Genomic DNA, 16,164 nt, shown 5'->3' on the forward strand with positions numbered 1-16,164 from the left:
ATGTGAGTACAGGTAAGTTAACTATACTGAGGCTGTGGAGTGACTCGAGGATTTTAATTGCTTGGTCACAGAGAAATCAGGCTAAAGAATTTTACCATTATAGGATCATAGAATTTTAAAGAATCAAGAAATTATCAAGGTCATCTTTTATAGATGAGAAAAATGAAGCTCAGAAAAGCAGTTCATTTGCCCAGTGTCACACATTTAATTATTGCTGGAGCTAGGCTAAGAAACCAGGTCCACTGACTTCTAAGCCCTTCGTTCTCCAGGCCACACAGCTGCTGCTTTTCATGACGTGTAGATTAGAAGTCACTGTGCCCTGGGGCCCGTGATTGCTCCTTGGTTTCCCTAACAAAGATTCGGGATCACTGCTGACATTTCAGATTTGAAGTTGCAGAGCTCTGCAGTTGGATCTCCTCCCTTGTTATGTAATCTTACAGTTAAAAGTTTCTAGGAATGCTTTTTATTAACGTTTCAATTGGCAATTTCAGTATTTTTAAAAGGGTGTTGGTAGCATTATTTCCGGGAGCTAGGTAGCGCTCCCGTTCCGCATCTCTTGGAGAAGACAGGGCAGGGGAGCGGCGAGATTTCCTCGCAGAGCACCAGTCCAAGGGTCCTGACCGCGTGGCCCAGGCCCGCGACTCCACCCCTGGAGCGGGCAGGGGCGGGGCGAGCGCGCGGGCGGGCGGGAAGGCGGAAGGGCCCGGCGCCGCGCAGAGGCAGGCGCCCACCAGCTGGCAGCGGCGGAGCGGCACGCGCCATGTCTGCGCGCAGTCGGGGCACCGAGCTCGGTAAGAGGGCTGCGGGGCTTCCCATCCCCTCTCCCTCGTGTCCCGCGCCCCAGGGACTAGCGCGGGACCCGCCGCCTCCCAGTGCCTTGGCCGTGGGTCCCCGAGGGGTTCTCGCCGGGGCGGGAAGCAGTGGCGTCGGGTCCGCACCCACTCCAAGCAAAGGCCGAACCCGCGAGGCGTAACTCTTGGGCACTTTCGCGCCGCCGGCCTTTGCACCCAAGCTTTGCTCTTGTATGTGGAAGGGTTAGGTTATCACCTTCCAATCTGTTAGTTCACTCTACCTCCCTGGTTGGGAGAAAAACCCAACAACCTAAAAAACAAAACCCCCAACAAACAAACCCCAAGCAGGTAAAACCACATAAAAACCTTCCTTCTCCTCCTTTTAATACAATACCCGTGTAAGTTAATGCAGTATTTCCGTAGATAATTTTAACTGTAAGTTAATGCAGTATTTCCGTAGATAATTTTAACTGTAAGTTAATGCAGTATTTTCGTAATTTTAACTGTATCCCTGCGGCCGTGCTGGTGGAAAAGTTCTCAGCCTTCTGTGCTCAAAGTGTAACACTGCAGATGGTGTGTGATTTTAGAGTGACAAAGATTTGTTAAAGTACCTGTATTAATTCCCCAGTTTTCATCTTTTTTATATTGGTTCAAATATTACTGGCAAGAAAACTTAGTTCATATTGCCTGAAATGTGAAAAATTTATAATTCGAACAGCAAAACCATGATCAAGATAAAGATTAAGCGCCTCAGTTTAAGTATTATAGCTTGGATATCTGTGTATCCAGGATCCTTAACTTCTTACCTGTGTGACCTCGGGCAAACTAATCACTTTGCATTTAAGTTTTTTCATCTGTGAAATGGTTATTGTAGTAGTAGTTACCTTATAGGGCCGTTAGGAGATTAAGTGGGAAGACACAAGTAAACTATAAAGTAGTTTGGTATATTGTGGGCATCTAGGAAGTCTTCAGTATAGATAGTATATGGAGTTCTGGTTTTAGGGACTAACTTTGAGAAAATTGGCTATAAATTATATGTAACACATACAGGTACTTCCTCCCCGCCCCCCTTAAAAATGACTTGTACTAAAACAGCCTGCATTTCAAGAGATGTTCTGGAATTTTTGTTGAATGGTAAGAGAGTAAATCTGTCATTTTAAAGACAGTTGATTTCCTAACCTAGTTGATTTTGTTTTAGTCACCGTTGTCTAGGTGATTATGTTTTAAATTCTAGTCCCATCTCTGGAACGTGGACTTTATTAATAACGGCATATTTCTTAGATTGGGATATCCTTGAAGGTGGTTAATATGGGACAGGTTTGGGGTGGTGTCTTACCTTGGTATTCCCAGGGATATTACCATATGATTATGCATACATCAAGGATGTGCCCTAAGTTTCCCCAAACTTAGACATTTTAAATTTGTCTTTCAAAAAACATAAACCATTTTTACATTTTTTTTTCGAGTTGGGGTCTTGCCCTATGGCCAGGCTGGAATGCAGTGGTGCGATCTCGGCTTACTGCAACCTCCGCCTCCCGGTTTCAAGCGATTCTCTTGCCTCAGCCTCCCAAGTAGCTGGGACTACAAGCGTCCGCTACCACACCCAGCTAGTTTTTTGTATTTTCAGTAGAGACGGGATTTCACCAAGTTGGCCAGAATGATCTCCATCTCTTGACCTCATGATCCACTCTCCTCAGCCTCCCAAAGTGCTGGGATTACAGGTGTGAACCATTGAGCCAGGCTTAAATTTCTTCATTTGCAGTAATTAGAATAACTTGCATTCATTTATTGAAAAGTAAAAGCATAGACATAAGTAATTGCCAGGTAGAATAATGGTAAATGTGATTTTTATGCAGTTATTGAAATGATTGTAGCTTTGTTTTTATTATTTTCTTTGTTAAATCAGATTTTTTTTTTCCTTCACAGGTATTAATCCTTAATCCAAACAGGTTTAAACTGAAATGCTAAAATAAGTTATTTGAATTATATACTAGGGAAAAATCATTCAGTATTAATTTATGCAGTATATTAACTGATGATTTTTAAAATAGTTTTCTAATTGAAGGTCTTTTTAATAATCATAACTAATTTCTAAAATAACATTTTTGTTCTCTTATTTCAATAGGAATTCATGGTTATTGTAAAAATTCTAGAAAATATAGTTAGCACAAGAAATACTGTAGAATTATTACTAATCCAGTCACTGTTATTTATATATACTGTATATACTTCTAGTTCATAGACCTAAAAAGAGTTCCTTTGAGACTAAATCTGACCTTCATGATTAAAAATTCTTTAAGGAAAACATTGGCATTTAGATGTATGAAAGATGTTTTCCAAATAGGGAACATACCCTCTAGCTTTAATGTTAGAGAATGGGGCCCAGCATTCTGAGTTTTTTTTAATGGTAGAGGATGGGGCCCAGCGTTCTGAGTTATTTTAATATTAGAGGACGGGGCCCAGCATTCTGAGTTTTAAAAAGTCCTGTAGGTAGTACTGAAGCATACCCAAGTTTGAGAACCATTAGCTTAAGGATCTCCAAAGTACTATCAATTCTGTACCTAGACTGTTATGCTCTATGTAGTCTATTAAAATGTACAGATACTCTTCTATTTTATTAGATGCCACTTAACTATTGCCTAAAATGTAGGTGTACACCGTGATCTTTCTTTTGTTCACTAATGTATCCCAGGTACCTAGAATAGTGTTTGGTACACAGCAGACCTTCAAAAATGTCTTGAGGCTGGGCACGGTGGCCCATGCTTGTAGTACTGGCGCTTTGGGAGGCCAAGGCAGGCGAATCACTTCAGATCAGAAGCTGGAGATGAGCCTGGCCAACATGGCGAAAGCCCCTCTCTACTAAAAATACAAAAATTAGCTGGGCATGGTGATACATGCCTGTAGTCCCAGCTACTTGGGAAGCTGAGGCATGAGAATTGCTTGAACCCACAGAGTGGAGGTTGCAGTGAGCCGGAATTGTGCCACTGCACAACAGACTGGAGACAGGCTCTGTACCAAAAAAAAAAGAAAGAAAAGTCTGTTGAATGAAGGAATGAATTGAGACCTGCTTCTTGCTTGGGGGAACTGGGGAATCTACCTGGGCCCCATGCATGGTTGCATGGACAGGTGCTGTGAAACACTGCAGCTTCTTCCTCTTTGTGAATATTATTAAGATTGAATTTTGTTTCTTCTGTCTTCAAAGATACCTCAAGAAGCCTATAAAGGATGTAGACAGTGTATCCTCCTTGCAAATGTTATCTTTGGAGGTGTCTGGAGAATGGGGGTGTTATTAGATGACTTCTAAGGATCTCTCTGCTTTGTCTCCGTGTGTCCAAATACTCTTTTGTACAAAATAAAATTTCAAAGGCATCTGAAAAATAACCATGATGGGGTTTTGTATTTTTCTTTTTTGAGACAGAGTCTTGCTCTGTTGCCCAGACTGGAGTGCAGTGGTGCAATCTCAGCTCACTGCAACCGCCGTCTCCTAGGTTCAGGACATCCTGCTGCCTCAGCCTCTCGAGTAGCTGGAATTACAGGCGTTCACCACCACACCTGGCTAATTTTTTTCATATTTTTAGTGGAGGCGGGGTTTTGCAATGTTGGCAAGGCTGGTGAGATTTTGTATTTCAAGAAGCACATTTATTTAGGTAGTTATTGAGAACCAATCTGTACTAGGTAGTATTACCTAGTCTGGGGGATACAAGGTAATCAGGGATGATAATTGCCTTCACAGAGCTATTAACAGGTCTGGTTCAGGAGCTGGGCATCAAGCTAGAGCTACAATTTAAATAAATGCCAGTGTGAGATGCAATTATTTTTCATTTATTTTTGTCTGCAAATTAGATAGATGTACCTACACGGTGCTTTAAATGGGTAGTGAAAACAGAATGTCCTAGTCCTTTTGCATTATAATTTTTAATTTCCTTTTAAAAGAACCTATGAATTAGGGACTTAGGGAACTCATTTTTAGGGAGCTCATTTTTGGCATTCCTGCTAAGGTGTAACTTGGGTACAGAGTGTTTCTGATTTGGATGATGGTGACTTGCCACCGCAAAGTTAGTGTTTAATGTTTGGAATGGATTTTTATTATTTTTTGTTGTTTTAATAGAAATGGGGCATCACTGTATTGACCCGGCTGATCTCAAACTCTTAGCCTCAAGTGATACTCCAGCCTCATCCTCCCAAAGTGCTAGGATTATAGGTATGAGCCACCGTGAATGGCCTGGAATGGAGTCTTAAACCTTAATGATAGGCAAGGCCATCTGCTTGCACAATAATTTTTCACTTTATTTAATACCTACTGTGTGCCAGATAATGTGCTTAGGTGCTGGGCATAATGATAGTGTTAACATTAAACTCTAGCTGCTTGTAAGGCATTATGCTGAATGCTTGAAATTCTCATTTAGTCCACAACGACCCTGCGAGGGAGATATTATGATCCTTATTTACACATGAACAGCTTGAGGTATAGAGAGTTTTAAGTAACTTGCCAAAAACCAGTTAGGTACAGCTAATGTGACAGAGCCAGAATTCAAGCCCAGGTGATATGGTGCTAATCATGCTGCATGCTTAAACCACCACACCGTGTCTACTGGTACTAACTGGGAGCGCTACACCCGAATGCCAGGAAAGTCAAATAGATAACTGGCGAATAATGTTAATGTTACTCTTTTAGGTTTCATTTGTTTTTTTAAAACGTAAAAGGTTATTGTTTTATTGCCATAACCCACATCTTAACTATTGCAGTTTGTTGCCAAGAAGATGGAGTTTATCCCGAGGGAGAATGGAAAAGTCCAAACTTTGGTAGATTATGAGAGTAGGTTTAGATGTTAGTGAAGTTTCACATTAAAACCAAACTTCCTCTGTAACTGCTTCATGTGGATATGCTGATGAGCCTCAGAGCATCATGGGATGGTGACCAGGGAGTGACCTCCAGGTGAACAGAGTGGGGCTTTTCTTTGTGTTGGGTTTGTTTTGGTTTCTTGTAGTTTCTTCACCTTTCATACCGCAGTCTTTGGGCTGACCTCAGCTTCCTCGGTTTAAAAAAGAATCCTGTGTCTTTTTTTTTTGAGACAGAGTCTTGCTCTGTCACCCAGGCTGGAGTGCAGTGGCGCGATCTCGGCTCACTTCAGCCTCTGCCTCCTGGGTTTAAGTGATTCTTTAGTCTCATCCTCCCAAGTAGCTGGGATTACAGACATGTGCCACCACGCTTGGCTAGTTTTTGCATTTTTAGTAAAGACAGGGTTTCACCATGTTGGCCAGGCTGGTCTGGAAATCTAGACCTCAGGTGATCCACCTGCCTTGGCCTCCCAAAGTACTGGGACTGTAGGCATGAGTCACGGTGCCCAGCCCAAACCTGTTTCTTGATGTATGCTTTTTAAAAAATTTTACAATAAGAGGTGGGTTCTTGGTGTGTTGCCTAGGCTGGTCTTGAATTCCTGGTCTCAGGCAGTTCTCCCTCCTTGGCCTCCCAAGTGGCTGGGAATATAGGCTCTAGTCATGGTGCCAAGCTCTTGTTCTTCAGGTTAAAAAAAAAAAGTAGAAGTAGTAAAATATTTTATAATTTTGTTAATTTGGAGTGACTTTATTTGACCTGGATTTCTGTATCTGGAGTTTCTCTTAGTAGTTTCTTGAAAAATAGAACTGAAATATCTTTAGTTGTAAACAAGATAAACAATTTAAGGAATCTATGGGTCACAAGTAAGAAGTGACCTAATATCACCTTATAAAGTTCCCATATTTCTTTTTCTTGAGACAGAGGGCTTAATTTGTCTTCAAGTTACAAAAGTCATTTCCTACTGAAATTAAAAAAAAAAAAAAAGAACTAAAACATAAGTCAGTATATTCTTTACTAGGTGGCATATGAAAATTTGACACTAGCTCTTAGCTCAGGTGGTAAGAGAATTTAAAAATTTGTAGATTTCTGCAGGGAATTTCCCAACTGGAGTTAACTTGTGATTTCTTTAAACAATAAAATTGATTTGCGTAATTTTAAGTTAATATGGATTTTATGTCTGAATCTAATATTTTTTCCTCTTTAATACTAAATATTTAGCATACATATATTACTTTAGCTTTCATAGAATACTTTTACTAACATAATCTTGTAATTCTCTCAGGAATCCGTTGTGCTAGGCATTATCATTCTCATTTCATGGATGAGAAAACTAAGGCACAGAAAGCACAAGTAACTTGCGTAATACCTCAGAACTGGTAAGAGTTGAGGTCAGGACTCAAATGCAGAATTTCTGATTACAAGTTCTTTGCCCTTTGCTTTTACACCAGCAGTCCCCAACCTTTTTGGCACCAGGGACCGGACTGGTTTTGTGGAAGACAGTTTTTCCACCGACTTGGGTGGGAGTGGGTGTTTCAACAAGGTGTTTCTGGCTTATCTTAGAATTTCCCTTTCCCAGCACCAGGGTCAGCCAGTTCTCCAAGGAGCAGTTCTTTCAGTGGATAACGATACTGAGAAACCAAGATCTGAGCACTAGGTATGCTCGTTGCGATGGGTGTCTCTGTTCCCAAGGCTCTCAGCTGGGAGAGCTGAAAAATGAATGAATACACCTTATATATTCATCTGCCTGTCATCTCTCTGTATCTACGTAATGAAAACCATGAGTTCACACTGTTGCCTTCAGTTCTGGTCCATCACCACAGGGTTTATTCCAGTTTCTTCCCTTTCCATGGGTAAAACACTCCACATGCAGGGCTGTGCTTCCCCTGACCCCAGCAGACGCTTTTCTCATTGTTCTCAGGCTCTGACCCCTGAGCTAGGGCTCCCTCCTATGAGGATGCCTTCCTCATCCAGGTGGTGCTTCCTTGGCCTCAGCAGGCTGCCGTCCATAGGATTCTCCCTATTACCCTAGTATGGGGCTGTGGAGCTCTGTGGCTGGCTGGCTGTCTCTCCAGGTGGATATCCTCCTTACCCTGCCTGCGCTTCCAATCCCTGTCTTGCTCCTTTTTGTGCAGATCCCTTCTTTCTTCTGATTGGACTCTGGGCTGCCCCCATGCTGTTTGGCTCACTCTGCGCCATAGTGGTGCCCCCATTTCAACCTGGCTCAAATGACTACCTTGCTTACCTCCTCTCCAGTGCACCACCCCAGCAGTGTAGGACAATTGTTTGGGAAGGGGAAGGCGGCCAGAATAATTTTTTTTTGTTTTAAATTTTTAAAATGTAAATATATAAGAATATGTTAAAAACCTTTATGTGGAGTGCCTGCTGTTCCTGGCACTCGTTACTTGCTGCTCATGGTCATGGCATGGTCATGGCCAAGGTGAGCCTGAACCTGGTCTCTGCTTTCCCAGAACTCACAGTCAACTAAGGGAGATGTTTATGTAAATCACCACATACAGTATGGTAAAACTGACAACAGGAACGTGGTGGGATTGGAAAGATAAAGATGAATTCACAGATGGTCCAGGGGAGGTTTTTTTGGAGAAGATATTTCTGATGGAGTAGTTTCTGCAAAGGCACTAGCAAAAGCAGCCCGGCATGTTTCATTAGCTGTAGGAACTCAATTTTCATGTATCTAGTGTAATCTCATTATACTATAATGACTAAGAGTAATGTTTTCATGAAAAAAGAAAAAAAATCCTTCATAGCCTATGTATGAAATACGTACACTGAGTCAATAATTATGTACATTTTAGATTTTAAGTGGGTCATCCTTTTGTGAATGCTAACTACTTTGATTTTATCTTAGAAGTCTTTTACTTTTCGCTTGTAAGCATAAATGATGAGGCTGTCTTTTATTATTCTGATACTGTTTGATAAATAGAAAAACTATAAAGTAATAATTTGGGTTTGTTGTATAATTAAATAATTAAAAGTCCTGCGTGGTGCCTGCCAAGTTAAAAAACATTTTTTTTTTTTTAAAGCATCTAAGCCCGGTGGATTTTAATTATTAGGAAGGAAGAAAAACTTCAAGCAATTATTTAAAATGGGATGCCTCTGCCAGGAAAGAAAGACTAGTAAATGAGACAGCAGAGCCCTTGAGGATGCGATTTAAACATGTCACCAGAAATTGTTTAAGTGGAGAGCTCTGGCCCTTTTAAAACACTGTCTGTCACTTGAGGATTGGGTCACCTTGAAATGTGTTCATCTTTTGAGTTAAAGGCATGAAAAGGCACTTTGAAATTTTTCAGTTAACTTTGGTGTGTGTTATGTGTGTATCTACGGATGTACCTCTCCTCAGCCTGCCTCAGCCGAAGCAGTGAGTTCCCTGGAAACCAAAGTGGTTGCAAGGGAAGGATAAATGTTTAATCTTGGCTCCAGCAGACTATACAGATTTTTTAAATGTTGAGACACTTTGGTTGCAACTTCTGGCTCTCTTTGTATAGTCAGGCCTTCCTCCCCCAAAGCAGTCTAAGATAAGAGTAACTGCTGGTACTTATTTCCTAAAAAGGTGCCACTTAACTGGTGTCTTTGTTCTTTTGGAAGGTTGTTAATGATGCTAAGGTCTTTAAAGTCTGGAAAAACATCCAAATTAACTGCTCTCATAATCCAGATTCAGATAAGGTTTGCAACTGTTCACCTAATGGACTGCCCCACAGCTTCAGAAAGGAGTGTGTGTGTGAGAGAGAGAGAGAGAGAGAAAGAGAGATTTCATTCAAATGTCTAAAATTTGACATTGAACTAGTTATCTGGCCTGCTGAAAGTATAGTTAGAGATGCCTTATCTGTGATGTAGAGATCCTTGAATAAACATTATCCCTTATGAATATTTCAGATACTCTTTTCTAGGAAAATAATAATGTCCACACATACAAGGCTACCTTTTTTTTTTTTTTTTTTTTTCATCATGGAATTTCCTAGCAGAAAGGCATGCTTGCTCTAAGTCCAACCCCTTCTGTTGTGGATGAGAAAACTGAGACCTAGGGAAGTTAAGCCTGTGGTCACATGGCTGGTTAGAGGCAGTGCTGGAATTGAAATTCAGGCTCTCTGTATGCTGGTTTAGTGTACTACGTTACATTACTCTTTTCCACTAGTTTACTATGATCATGGCTGGGCTCTGGCCTTGGCTCAGCTAAGATGCTTGTTAAAAATACAGATTCCTGAGCCCCACAATAGCTTTAATTATTTGTATTATGGGGAGAAAGCCCGGGAGTCTGTATTTTTGCAAGATCCCCGGATAGCTCTTGTGAATGAATACTGCAGGGTCAGAACATTGAAATAAGCTGTGGAGTAGACCCAGGTTCAGATTCAGAGAATCTTTCATTATGATTTGTTATTTTTTGATAAATCTTCTGTCATTTTTACCTTTAGCTTATTATCTTTATATATATATCATATATTTAACATTGATAAGCAAGGTTTCTCTAAGTAAATATGGAGATAAATTAGCCTTTTTATTTTATTAAGTGAAGAAATGTGTTAAAGTGAATGTGAAGGCATTGGAAAAATAGGGGTGACATAGTGAAGTAAGTGCATGTGTCTGAAAAGCGCACTGTATTTGAAAAGGTACGTATTTTATTTAAATGATGCCAGTGGCTGGTGGACAGATATAAATCAGTGTTCCTGATGATTTTGGAAATTGATATGGGGATATCTTCTCTTTGGTGTCAGAGACTAAAGAAGATCGACCCCTAATCCCATTAGCTGAAGATGTGAGATTATCTAACCAGAAAGAGTAATTCAATTAATTTTCTGGTAGAAAAACACATATTCATGTTTCCGCGAGATTATGGATTAAGTTTGTATTTTGGACTCAGGGAAGAAAGTAGGTTGTAACAATTCCTACTGTATTTGGTGAAGGAGCTCAAGATCTGTATGTTGTGACATTTTGAGGGAGATTATTTTTTCTTCAGTAAGCAGCAAGAAATTTAAGTGCTTCTAATAATTTTCCAAAGAGGCCGGTGCGGTGGCTCACACCTGTAATCCCAGCACTTTGGGAGGCTGAGGCGGGCAGATCACCTGAGTTCAGGAGTTTGAGACCAGCCTGGCCAACGTGGTGAAATTCTGTCTCTACTAAAAATACAAACAAATTAGCTGGGTGTGCTGACGAGCACCTGTAATCCAAGTTACTAGGGAGACTGAGACAGGAGAATCGCTTGAACCCAGGAGGTGGAGGTTGGCGTGAACCGAGATCGTGCCATTGCACTACAGCCTGGGCGACAAGAGTGAAACTCCATCTCAAATAATAATAATTTTTCAAAGAATTAAACAAGAAATGTATTTTACTTTTGTGTCTTTATAAGCAGAGTTTTTCTCTTTCAACTTTTGACTTCTTAAGAGGCAATCATTATTGTAATCTCAAAGTCATTCTTTTAGCACGTGGATGTTGAATACCATGAACTAATCAGTGTCCATGTCTTTGTGAAAGTTAAAAGAGCAATAGAACTTCGGATCCCTGCCCTTGAGAAGCTTACCTTCATCAAATTTTAAAATATCCCTGAGGAGGTACACTGGCTTATTCTTGTCAATGAAAGCAAACTGTGGCCATCACTAGGATATATACTTGCACGGTTGGAAATGATTAATCAGTCAACATTGTATTATTAACCTTTAGATAATCATTAAAAAACACTGTGGGAAATCTCTTGAGCTAGGCAAATATTTAATGTGGATTTTTATTACTGAAGACATTTCTATATATCTGTTTCCAGCAAGAAAAAAATCATAATTTCAGTCTGCAGATGAATGCTATATTTGACTGACTGTTGCATTAAACTATGAATTAATATAGAGACATTTTGGGAATAGCATGTAAAGTCTAGAAAATAGGCATTGCTGCTGATAATACTGAAGATTGCCTCAAAGGAAAGCGTCCTAAGGAAAGTTCAGTTGTTATGTTGCTTGACAGTAGTTATTTTTCCAGGCCAAGTTGAAATTAGGTATCCTGTGGAATGAATGTCAGGGAATGTGTACTTGCCCACTTATGCTTCATTGAATGCATTGTGGTTTATCTAGGAAGGACACAGGATTGGGACCCAGGCACTTTAGGCCTAGATCTGATAGTATCTAGCTGTGGAATCTTGAAGGGGAACGGGGGTAGGAGGGGCTTTAGTACATTGGCTTGTACTTTCCAAGTCTGTAAAGCAGACACATGAGAAGGTAGGTTCATCAGTTGTAAGGTTTGTACCACTCTAGTGGGGGATGTTGATAAAGGGCGAGGCTATGCATGTATGGGGGCAAAGCATATGTGGGAAATCTATGTACATTCTGTTCAGCTTTGCTGTGAATCTGAAACTGCTCTAAAACATAGTGTTTTTGTTTTGTGCGTACACACACACACACACGATCTCTGAAAATCCTAGTTCTGAACTTCTTTGAGTCTTCTGATCATTCCTTAAAATGACTATTTGGTAGAATTGTAGGTCTGTAATGTTTGTTCCCTGTGCTTGGACTTCAGACCTTTTCCTTCCTTCTGTGGCCAGCATAATCTTCTCTGGCTTTCAAGGCTCTGAATTCCAGTGATTGGTTTACATTTTCCACCCTTTCTCTGATGATTAGACACATTATTTTATATATATGTATATATATATATATATATATATATATATATTTTTTTTTTTTCTCTAGATGTCTCATGAATGTAGACCTTGACTTAAAATTCCTTATGTGAACAGAGCCTTTTACTTTATATTCATTCCTCTGCATGGCAGAATATTGGTTATAGTCTTACTGTGTTTTTTTCATAAAAATATCTGGTGAATTCATCTCTTCTTCTCTTCTATTCCCTAGGCTTGACTCATTCTGTAGTACATCTGAATCACAATGGTGGATCCATAGCTGGTTTCTTTACCTCTGGGCTTTCTCATCTGCCCCTGGAAAATCCATATTTGGTTAAACTTTTCTTGTTGTTTTTTCAAATAGAACACATTATATTCACCTCCAATTTGCTTTTCTGATTATTTGGTTTCTTTAGAATGTTCTTTTCATTTCATGAAAAGTATTTAATCTTACTTAAACAAATTACTGTATTCTCTGTCTTTAGTTGAATAAAATAATTGAGTTAGTGGGAACAGCCAAATAATTCTATCCAGAAGTATGTGAATGAGGTAGCCAGGTAGGAATTCTAAAGACTGAAAATAGAAATGTCTATAAAATTCTATTAAAATTATATGTGTGGTTGGGTGAGGTGGCTTACTCCTATAATCCTAACTCTTTGGGAGGTTGTAATGGGAGGATCTCTTGAGCCCAGGAGTTTGAGATTAGCCTGGGCAATACAGCAGACTCCAACAAAATGTTTCAAAATTAGGTGGGTGTGGTGGTATGCAGTTATGGGCTCAGCTACTGGGGAGGCTGAGGCTGGACAAGGTCACAGTGAGTTGTGATCATACTGGTGCACTCTAGTCTGGGTGACAGAGCGATACACTGTTTCTAAAATATATATATATATGTTAAATAATTGAACTCAGTAAATATGTTTTTCACTCTAGAGATTGTAAATACAATATTCTAGAAATAACTTGTGTTTTTAGATTATAGAGATCTGTGTTTCTATCTTAGCCCTGACAAGCATGATGTGACCTTAAACAAGTAATTTAATATCTGTGCTTAAATTGTTTCCTTGTCTGTAAAATGGACCTAATGCCCACCTGGTAGAGTTAATAAGAATATTACATGAGAAATATAATTAAATCACCTTTAACTTAATGAGTGATCAATAAATGGTAGCCACTATTGTAGTAATTCCAATCGATCCTATATGGTCGTGCTAAAATACTTGGATTTCACCATTTCACCTCCTCCTTGAAGGCTTACTTGGTCTCCTCTGCTAGACTTTTCAACACTGATCTCCTAATATACTTTTCCTTCTTTTATGGTACCTACCAATTTCAGTCTTGTGTTTTTATGTTCTGATGCTGCCTTATTAATAGGCTGCTTGAGGGTAGGGTCTGTGCTTATCAGGTGTCTGTATCCCTCATGTCACCTCAAACAGTATTTTTCGTGAGGTGAGGACTTGTTTTCATCACTGTTTATTGAATGAATAAGGAAGCATTGCTCCCTTTTTCTGGGAACTTACAATGGCCTTTTACTGCCTGGTATACCAAAGCCAGACACTTCATTTTCTCTCTTATTGAAGATCCTGGGTCATTTGGTCCCAATCCTGTTACCCTCCCATCCCCCAGCCCCAAGCCCTTTGCTCTGGTCAGGCTATCTTGGTCTTTGTTTTTGGGAATGTTGGTCCTGTTTGGAATGCCTCTTGACATTATCCCCTCTGCTATTGGAAATTATCCCTGGCCTTGAAGGTCAAGCTTAAATTCCTTCACTTTCATGAATCCTTCTCTTACTCTTCTTGAGATTTAACGCTTAATTCTTTTCATTTTTTTTTTCCTCTGTAAATTACTCTATTTTGATCACATGCCCTTTAACACCAAAGACAATGACTAATATATAAAAAAAGATACCAGTTCTTCTCTGGGAGAAGTTGTTTGTCAGTAAACTTTGGAGAATGAATCAATGTGGAGGATTTACTCTTTTAAGTGTGAAAACAAAAGATGTTAAAACTTGAAAATACTTTTAAAAATGTTTTGCCTAATTATAAAGGTATACGTAGATTACCTTTATAATTTATCCATAAATTAGCAAGGAAATTAAAATTCGCAAATTTTTAAGGAAATCGGAATTGCCTAGTATCATCCCCTGAAGAAGTAGGACTTTAGTCCCTGTGGGAGATGGACTGCATTGGGGAGAATTTAATCATTTTTGCTGACTTACAGGACCTTGCACACATCCAAGCTGCTGTATTTTCGTGCAGTGAAGCCCCCATTGACTCCTGAGGCTTTTCTTTTTTTTTTTTTTTTTTTTTTTTTTTTTTCGTTTTTTTTTCTCACTCTGTCACCCAGGCTGGAGTGCAATGGCGCGGTTTTGGCTCACTGCAACCTTTGCCTCACAGGTTCAAGCAATTCTCTGGCCTCAGCCTCCCAAGTAGCTGAGACTACAGACCGCCACCATCACATGCCCAACCAATTTTTTGTATTTTTAGTAGAGATGGGGTTTCACTATGTTGGCCAGGCTGATCTTGAACTGCTGATCTTGTGATTCACCTGCCTCAGCCGCTCAAAGTGCTGGGATTACAGGAGTCGGCCACCATGTCTGACTGACTCCTGAGGCTTTTAAACCACTTTCTGCTAATCAGTTGGCCAGTGCTGCTCCTCTTTTTTGGTGTACTGTTTTTTTGTTTTGTTTTGTTTTTGTTTTTTTTTTCTTTTCAAGATAAAGTCTTTCTATGTTGCCAAGGCTGGTGTCAAACTCCTGGCTTCAATTAGTCCTCCCGCTTCAGCCTCCTCAGTAGCTGGGACTACAGGTGTGTGCCACTGCTCTTGGCTCCCTGAGTGTATTTTGAAATAAATTTTTTGATTCCTCCATCTGATTCCTCCAACTGCTCTGTCATAGCAATTTCCACTTTCAGATATGCTATTTCAAATATACAATAGACAAGAAACAAGAAAATCACGGTTACCAGAATTGTGGGTAAACTAAGAGCAAGAAATTCTGAATGGAGGTTCTGGCAGCTTTCTACAACGGGAATTGTGTAAAAAAATTCAGCCCTCATGCCCTAGGGCATTCATTTTATGTAATGAATTAACTCTCCAGTGCATCTAGAAGGATACCAGTTCTTCACTGGGAGAACTGAGAAAATAGTTGTTCATCGAGTGTTTTGTTCTGTGATTCAAATGAGAAACCTTGGTTGGAAAATGCTGCTGGAGTCTTTCTGATTAGTCAAGTACTTAAACAATCTGCTATCTCTATCTTGCCAACATATGATAATGATCAATTAGTTATATAATCATATAAGTGATTTTGTTAAAGTTAGTTTACTTAAAATATTTTGAAAGGGAGATGCTCTTTATGGAGATGGTAATACATATAATAAAGACTAAAGTTTACTGATTATTTAGAACATATAAGGCATTTCTAGGTACATACATTATCTTCTAGTCCTCCCAGCAATTTTATTCAGATTTTTATCCTGGTTTTACAAGTGTGGGCACTGATGTTTTGAGAGGTAAGGCAACTTGCCCATAGTCATACGGCTAGCAAGAGAATGATGAGTTAGGAATTAGCTGTGGTCTTTGTGATTGCAGAGATTGTACTCTCTGAAAACAACATTGCCTCATTATATACTTATATATGTTTTATTATTCATATAACCTTTACATTCCATATGCAACTAGCTGCTAATTTATCTGTCTTTATTAAAAGGCTTTTTTAAAAATTGGGAATTCAAAATATAATGAGATTAAATGGATGACATGTAGATTGATATGGCATAGAATAGTGGCTAAAAACAATATAAGGGAAGAAAAAGTAGCAGACAAGTGAATTAGATTTTAATTTCTATTTCTCCTGCTAACTTTTAATTTAATGAACCTGTTCTTGGCTTAAAAATAGTTAATTTTTTTTTTTGATTGAAAAATACCTGTGT

At 39.4% G+C, this 16,164-nt stretch overlaps 1 protein-coding gene across 3 annotated transcripts in view; it reads left to right on the forward strand.

Moving 5' to 3' along the window:
- The first annotated feature begins 558 nt into the window (after nt 1-558).
- The window catches only part of DERA (deoxyribose-phosphate aldolase), a 125,307-nt gene continuing 109,701 nt past the window's right edge, over nt 559-16,164 (forward strand). Inside the window, exon 1 of one of the 3 annotated variants that reach the window (XM_017528713.2) lies at nt 559-791. In XM_017528713.2, coding sequence (XP_017384202.1) covers nt 761-791 — 31 coding nt within the window. In that variant the 5' untranslated portion in view covers nt 559-760. The remainder of the gene's footprint in view (nt 792-16,164) is intronic. The other 2 variants (XM_037738420.1, XM_037738415.1) reach the window with 2 other exon arrangements.

Source organism: Cebus imitator, unplaced genomic scaffold, assembly GCF_001604975.1.
Source record: "Cebus imitator isolate Cc_AM_T3 unplaced genomic scaffold, Cebus_imitator-1.0 Scaffold2, whole genome shotgun sequence".
Classification (NCBI taxonomy): Eukaryota; Metazoa; Chordata; class Mammalia; order Primates; family Cebidae; genus Cebus; species Cebus imitator.